Raw genomic sequence first — 8,263 nt, forward strand, 5'->3', positions numbered from 1 at the left:
CACGTCTGCATATTACACTGCAGTAACTGCATTGCTACTCCACCAAAAGCAAGTTGTACTTTGTATACCTTTATTATTTACAGTGGCACAAACTAAGAATATAAAAAGTTAAGATTTTGACATTTGAAAACAAGAGTAATGCATTATTTCATTTCTGCAGCTTAGAAAAGCATATTATCCAGTTCAACTTAGAAACTAATCTGCAAGTAAAACAATTGCCTATTTTTGTTACATAATGAGATTGTTCCCCTGGAGCCCGAAAATCTTCTAAAAAAATATCTTTGAGGATTAGCAGTCAGATAAATTGGGCAGTAAGAGCGTCTAAACTCATAGAACAGAATGAACTCTTCAAACTCTAGCTACCAGCATTTGTTTCTTCAGCCGTTTTGGGATCACATTCTTACCGAGTTTGGAGATCTAGTGAGTGGTCCTTTTTTCCCAGTCTTGCTGGCATTCACTAGCTATCTGTGCTTCAGCTTCCCATTTGCTGTTATAGATATACTGGGAGAGCGATGCCAGTTTTTTTACCAATACAAAATACAGAAGACCAAGCGTCCAACAGTACGGATTATGACTCTCTGTATCTGGAAGTCTGTGTCCAACTATGTGATCTATGTATTTCCTACTGTACTTCTGAATTGGATGTGGATGCCACATGTCTTATTGCCGGTGAAAGCTCCTTCCGTGTGCACTCTTCTTGGAGAGGTCTTAGGATGTCTGCTTCTGTTTGACTTCCAGTATTATATATGGCATATACTGCACCATAAAAACCACTGGTTATACAAGAAAGTCCATGCTGTCCACCACAAGTACATAGCCCCATTTTCATGGTCTAGTCAGTACCTCGGGGGCTATGAGCTTATAACTGTTGGGTTTTGGAGTAGCATTAATCCAATTCGATTAGGGTGTCACCCATTGACATCATGGACTTGCAATGTACTTAGCATTTGGATGTCAGTAGATGATCACATTGGCTATAATTTCCCTTGGTCTCTTAACCATATCCTACCATTTGACTTATATGGAGGGGCTCTGGCCCATGATCTGCATCATCAAAGGCCAGACAAAAACTTTGCCCCATTTTTTCGACACTGGGACCTAATTTTTGGAACGGCTTGTCCTACAGCAGAAAATGCATAGAATTGAAGTCTAAAGTCTAAAAGCTGCTGTTGAAACTGCAAAACTTTGAAATGAGGGAAAACCGAACATTGTATTTTACATGAAACTACAGACCAACCAGAACCCCCCGACATTCCTAAAGACCTCTGAAGTCTCTGGTCTTCTGTAACTCTGTATGCAGCACAATACAGACACTTTATATTAGTATGTATTTTTATTGTGCTTCTTAAGCAGTTTGCTCTGCTAGTTCCATTCACACCAATATATGACATCAACTGTGCATATGTGCATTTACCTGTCACACAGCATAGGCATATTGTTTTTTTTATTAATGTCTAGAATTGTTAATATGAATAGTCGAATAAAAAATATGGATAGAAAAAATATAATGGGCTCAATTCATTAAGAGATATAAATGTCGATACATGCAGTATTTTGCGTAAAATTGCACTGCGCATGCTCAGAAAAGGACTATACGCAAGTGCATCCAATTTATATTCAAACGCAAAAAACACTTCCGACAGCCTATGACTTCATGTGTGGAAGGGGGAAGGGAAGGGGCGTATGTATGTTGGCAATGTACAATAAGGGCATGCCAAGGTTGTGCTCACGCACATCCGTCCGATTCAAGATTTGAGCATTTCTAAGGTATGTGATTTTCAGCCGTATCACTTGCAAGTCCGGTGTAACTGCCGAGGGATAGTGAAGATGGTCGCTTATGCATGATAGAATGTGTGTTTGTAATCAAGAGCAACTGTAAAAATGCATTTTATGTACATTAGACATTAATAACATCCTGATATATGTATTTCATATTAAAAAATTAAAAAAACAACAACTTTATTTCCCCATTATTGATTATATTATTAACAGGTGTTTTATAATGTAATTTTTTTTCTGTGCGTTCTAATAGGACTTTATACCCTTTTACATGAAACTACAGACCAACAGGACCATTTTCAAGCTCCTCACCACCACGTACAAAGCCCTCTCCCAGTCTACTGCCCCCTATATCTCCAACCTTCTCACCATTCCCACCCCTGCCCGCTCCCTGCGCTCGGCCAATGACCATCGCCTCTCCTCCACTCTGATCACCTCTTCCCACTCCAGAATCCAAGACTTCTCCCGAGCTGCTCCCCTCCACTGGAACGACCTCCCTCGCTCCATCCGTCTCTCACCCAGTCTGTGCTCCTTCAAACGGGCACTCAAAACTCACCTGTTCCTCAAAGCCTACCAACAATCCACTTAACCCTTACCTTGTTGCACCTTCGCAAACATCTTTCTCTCGTTCTCCCCTCTCTCCACCAGCCCCGCCTTTCTCTCCCTTACTTTAATGGTTTCCTCCTGTGCCTGTTTGTCCACCCTCCCTTAGGATGTGAGCTCATATGAGCAGGGCCCCTCTCCCCTCCTGTCTCCATACCTGTTCTTCTACTCCATCTTCGCTCATATGTCTGCCCGGAGTTCTGAAGTATTGGTACTTTGTGTTTATTGCTCTGTACTATGTCACCCTGTATGGTCTCCTGTTTGTATTATGTACGGCGCTGCGGAAACCTTGTGGCGCCTAACAAATAAATGATAATAATAATAATAATATATGTGCATAGGCTTTGTACGTTTCCTGCAGTGTGTTATGTCTGTCTGCATATGCAGGTGCCGTATAGGCAGTGCATACTTAGACCTGTATTCAACTTGCGTTCACTTTGCGTTCCTTAAAGAATTAGGCCTTAGGTGTTGTTTTTTTTTCAATAAGAAAAGAAAGTAATTTTTACTGTTTTGCTAACTCCACAAAGATAAGAACCAAGATCTTACCGCACAGATCTGCAGAACTAATTCTATTTTTACATTAAAGTTACATGTTTAAAAATGTCACGTCTCACAATTGGTATCGGTACAAATAAAAAGGAATCATTTCAATGTTCTAATCCTACTATTGTAAATAGGGATTTCTGTATTTCTTTTCTGTATTTCTTTGAATGAATATCACCTTCTATCAAGACATATTAAACCATTTTATCTGAATAACAAAAAAAAAGCAAAACAATACAGAATTTCATTTACAAGACATTTGATTAGGTTTACTTATAATTAATTAAAAATAGGTACAATATTTCATTAAAAGGTAAAAGAACAGATCAAAGTTCATATATGAGGAAGTATAGACTATTTGTCGGCAGAATGACGTCTGGTGTGCTAGTATACTGCTCTCTTTGGTAAAGAAATAATTCAGTGGTAATTTAACACTCCTGCAGTATAGTATTTCTTCACTTGAGAGTAATAGGGTTAATTTGACATATTAATGGCCTATTTCTTGGTATAATTCCTTCAAATGCAGTTCTAGTAATTATTTTGCAAGCATGTATATTAAGCCACACATCACATATGTTTTTCTAGCTGTAACTAAAAGCTGTTAATTGTTAATTGTGGCCCCTTTAAAGCAGTCACATTATCCTCCTGGAGCCAGGCTGTGTTGTCAGGGAGCTGGAAAGGGTCTGAATTGTTGGGCTTGTGAAAGCTGCTGAATGGGAGGGGGAGTCAGCTCAGCGCCATCCAAATGAATAATAAAAAGGAAGAGCCAATGCAGCATTTTTCCTGAAGATTATAGCTAAGCAGGTGCTGATGATGGAGGTCTTCTCCTGTCTGTACCATGTTTTGGACATATACCTTCACAGCAGACCACTTCTGCAGCCATTATGGGACTACTTGCGGCTCCATTATTCTGATACTCTTAGATCTCCACTTTTTCCTGTAGTCCTTACTGTATCATGCTACATAATGTTCTGCATTCCTTATCTTGTCTTTAACATCATGGGTAGAAGGTGGTCGTATATTCACAAGTACAAGATCCAACAGGATAGAAATCCAACTGGACCAATGATTCTCCATTGCCTCGGAGTGACTCTGTACAACCATCTGTTTTTCATTTTCCCAGCTGCTGTTGCCCAGTGGTATTGGAGACCTCCATGTCCTTTGCCAGAAGAGTCTCCAAACATTTTGGATGTAGTTATTGGGGTAATGGGAAGCCTACTGCTTTTTGATTTTCAATACTTTATCTGGCATATGATCCACCATAGAAACCGGTGGCTATACAAGACTTTCCATGCCATTCATCATGAATATATGGCTCCTTTTTCCTTAGCCACCCAGTGTCTTGGGGGCTGGGAACTGGTGACTGTTGGATTCTGGACCACATTAAATCCTATAATCTTCAGGTGCCACCTTTTTACAACCTGGATATTTATGGTATTCCATGTATATGTTTCCGTTGAAGACCACTGTGGTTATGACTTTCCCTGGTCCACATCCCATCTGATGCCATTTGGCATCTATGGGGGACCAATAAAACACGACGTGCATCACCAGAAACCCATGAGCAACTATGCTCCCCACTTCACACACTGGGACAAAATCTTTGGCACCCATGCAGACTTCAATTCTGTCAAGGGCATACTGGAGGTTGATACACTGAATAAAACATGCTGTGCTAGTAAACAGGAGGACAGTCTTTATGATGAAAGCGTATTTCCAACAGACAGAATGGCAGAAGAAAGGAACATTTAAATAATATATAATATAGAAAATGTTATACGTCTCTATTTGATACTTATGTGTTGATACAAATGAAAATGGAGAACCTAAATAATTTATATGATCTAAAGAAGGAAGACCCAGTGTTCCTGGATAATCACAGATGGTGAAAGAAGTTTGTGATATGTCAGAGAATGTTCAGCTGGCAAGGGGATTCTGTGCTCTTAAAAGGAAACAAATGTACTGTAAACCACTAATTTTTAGCTACTGAACTACATCCAGCAGTTTCTTACATTTGTTTGTTACTGTTAGACGCTACATATGTCTGTTCAGTGCTTCTGTTAAGCTAGGAGGGGGTTGTGAAGCTGTTTACATACAATGTCAAATATAGTTTACAGAATTCTGTTTATGTATGCAGATATGTATATATATTGTGTGCAATTAAAGTAGGGAAACTGTTTACATACAATGTTAAATATAGTATACTGAATTCAATATATGTTTGCAGATATGTATATATAAAGTATACAATTATTGTTCATATAGATTACAGAATGGATAATGTCAACATTAGATCAGTGGTAGTAACTAAAGTTGCCAAACATCACTAAATTCACTGACAATAAGTAAAGGAAATAAGTCAAACAATGCATCTGTGAGCAGGGCCATATTAACAACATTATGGGACCCCGGGCAAAGCAGTGCACCGGGGCCCCTAGATATAGATATATATATAGATGTATATAGATATAGATATGTAGAGATAGAGATAGATAGATAGATAGATAGATGTACTTGCTCAGTGACCCTTGTAGGTTTTTTTTGCAGGTTTTTTTCTTTTGCAGGATTATTTATTCTCATTATTGGGGCCCCCTTGCCCGGGGGCAAGCTGCCCATAGTGCCCAATGGAAAAGATGGCCCTGTCTGTGAGTAAGAAAAAGGCTATAATCATTAACAGAATGACTTCCCATTGTTCGTAACATAGCATTTCATGCTTACTAAACAGTTTAAAACAGGAAAATAGTATACTATACACATTCAAAGCAGATTTCACAGCAACAGTCAAATAAAAGCACCAAATCCTATATTAGCAATACTTGGTAATAAAAATATAAAGGTGACATTGGGCGAATATTTTCTCCATCTGTCTTACATGTAGAAATCTATACTACATATATGTTTAACTGCATGACTGTGACCTACAGTTTAGTAATACATCATATACAACCTGTTTATTGCATTTATGTAATTATGAAAGTGGAGACTATTATCTGTGCTTACAGGGAATCTACCTATTACTATTTACTACAAAATAATGTAAGAAATACTAAGTGAGAAGGATATTCATGCATAATGATTCTACAATAATACAAAAGGAATTATATGGCAAAAAATAGCAGAGCAATAAATAGAAGATAAACAAGTCTGAAAAATGAAACCATGCAAGAGCTCTTTCTCACGTTGTATTGCAACATGTGAGCTATATCCCACTCCTGTGTTCAACACAGTATTTATTTAAAGTTACATAATTAATATAATAGTTAACATTTTTTTTTATTTGTTTCATTGCTAAATATATACATAGAAGTAACATATCATACATCAAATAGAACGGCCAGCTGGCTAGGTGACATTTGTCTGAGGCCATATGTACTGGCTAATGATTGGAGCAGCAGGTGTAAATGAAACAGAGGGCTCATGGGTACTTTTGTTTGAAGTAGGAGTTACCAGTCACTCATTACATCAGTGAGTTCGGTGACTGACAGCATGTGAACAGTAGAGACAGGAGAGCAAGATGAAGTACTCTTCCATTGATTCCCTTACACTTCTCAAAGCGTCAGATAGCATAATAATTTGTAATTAATTATTTGAAATGCTGGTAAATGCAGTCTGAAGATGACAGCAGATGGCCATTATGTGTGCCTGTGTGTGTGGTCTGTGTAGTCTGTGTTGTATCAATTTCATATTACCCCTGTCTTTTCCCACCCTGCTCTTGACAGTTCTCTTCTCATTAAATTCAGCTGCGCTCCTCCCAGTGACTGTAGTAAAATCATAACTGTGCATAAGACATTATCACTGAGCAGCAGGTATTTACATATAGTTTTTAGTTTTGTTTTTTGTTTTTTTAACCTTCTGGGTAAACAATCCCATACATGACCAATATCTAATTGCAACAATAAGTGAAAAGACATAACACACACGCCCCACACTTGTTGCTTGTTCAAATTATTCCTAATCTTTTAACATAAAATATCACTGTAAGGGGCCTATTTATCAAACCTTAAACCATGCGGAAATGGTTGTTTCCGCATGGTTTAGGCATTTTTAAGTAAAGTTGCAATGTAATAAATGCCTTATGCAGGAGATATCAGAGATATTATTATTATTATTATTATTTTATTATTATTAATTATTTTTATTTATAGGGCGCCACAAGATGTTTGCAGCACTGCACAGGGTACAAACAATAGGACTGTACAAGGTAGAACAGTATGGTACAATAAAAAAAGTAACAAAGGTCTTTGGCTGATCATAGTGGGTAGGACTGAGTGTGAATAGAGATGAGGTTGGAGATGTAGGTAGCAGTGGAGCTGGCTAGGGGCTTGTATGTGAGGAGCCTGAAAAGGATTCTGCAGGGGAAGGGGAGCCAATGAAGGGCTTGGTAGTGGGGGGAGACAGATGTGGAGCAGCGAGAAAGGAAGATAATGCCATAATTTTCAATGGGGACTGGATACATTTATCAAACTCCAAAAAGCTTAGGATTTGGAGCTTGATCCCACTGACTAACGACATCTGAAGACCCTAGGTCGCCCAAGCCCAGTATAGACTCCAGGTCAGAAACCGGAGTTGTCATTAGAACAGAGTCATTGACACGATAGACTCATATCAGACGTGTTGTCATATTCATCATCATCATCAACATTTATTCTATTGATTCTGTAGCGTTTTACAATTGGGAACAAACAGCAATTAAACAATACTGGGTAATACATACATAGAGGTAAGAAGACCCTGCTCGCAAGCTTACAATCTATGGGACAATGGTTTGATACACAAGGGTAAGTGCTACATCATATTGAATATTTGTCCAGTTAGAATGCAAAGGTTACAAAGTATTTAGTGGGCTGTATGCTCAGTCACACAACTATGTTTTTCAGAGAGTTGTTTTCTTGTGTTAGCTCTGTAGAGGGTGGTAATAGGATAACCTAGGGAGATTAAGAGGGTAGTAGAGGAATGTAATAAGCTGGTCTGAAGAGGTGGGTTTTCAGAGAACACTTGAAGGTTTAAAGACTAGAGGAAATTCTTGTTGTGTGTGGGAGTGAATTCCACAAAGTGGGTGCAGCCCGAAAAAAGTCCTGTAATGGGAGGAAGTGATGAGAAGAGAGACACAGATCTTGTGCAGAACGGAGGTGTCAAGTTGGGAGATATTTTGAGAGAAGTGAGGAGATGTATGTTGGTGCATATTTGTTGATGGCCTTGTATGTTAGTAGAAGAATTTTATATTGGATTCGTTGAAAAACAGGCAACCAATGTAGAGACTTATAGAGTGATTTAGTAATTCTAAAACGATTTGCAAGGAAAATCAATCTAGCCGCTGCGTGTAAAATAGCTTGTAGGG

General features: G+C 38.5%; 2 protein-coding genes across 2 annotated transcripts; both read left to right on the forward strand.

The window, feature by feature from the left end:
• Window positions 1-485: 485 nt before the first annotated feature.
• Window positions 486-1,740, forward strand: LOC142149971 (cholesterol 25-hydroxylase-like protein 1, member 1). The gene has a single exon (XM_075205247.1). It carries the CDS (start codon window positions 571-573, stop codon window positions 1,138-1,140), a length of 570 nt encoding a protein of 189 aa, XP_075061348.1. The 5' UTR covers window positions 486-570; the 3' UTR covers window positions 1,141-1,740.
• Window positions 1,741-3,721: 1,981 nt separating this feature from the next.
• LOC142149972 (cholesterol 25-hydroxylase-like protein 1, member 2) lies at window positions 3,722-5,012 on the forward strand. The gene has a single exon (XM_075205248.1). The coding sequence runs from the start codon at window positions 3,736-3,738 to the stop codon at window positions 4,675-4,677; it is 942 nt and encodes a 313-aa protein (XP_075061349.1). The 5' UTR covers window positions 3,722-3,735; the 3' UTR covers window positions 4,678-5,012.
• Window positions 5,013-8,263: the final 3,251 nt, after the last annotated feature.

This window comes from Mixophyes fleayi, chromosome 4 (genome assembly GCF_038048845.1).
Source record: "Mixophyes fleayi isolate aMixFle1 chromosome 4, aMixFle1.hap1, whole genome shotgun sequence".
Taxonomy (NCBI): Eukaryota; Metazoa; Chordata; class Amphibia; order Anura; family Limnodynastidae; genus Mixophyes; species Mixophyes fleayi.

Bases quoted from the DNA above. Each gene is read 5' to 3' on its own strand.
- LOC142149972 (XM_075205248.1), top strand. From the start codon at position 3,736: ATGATGGAGGTCTTCTCCTGTCTGTACCATGTTTTGGACATATACCTT.
- LOC142149971 (XM_075205247.1), top strand. From the start codon at position 571: ATGACTCTCTGTATCTGGAAGTCTGTGTCCAACTATGTGATCTATGTA.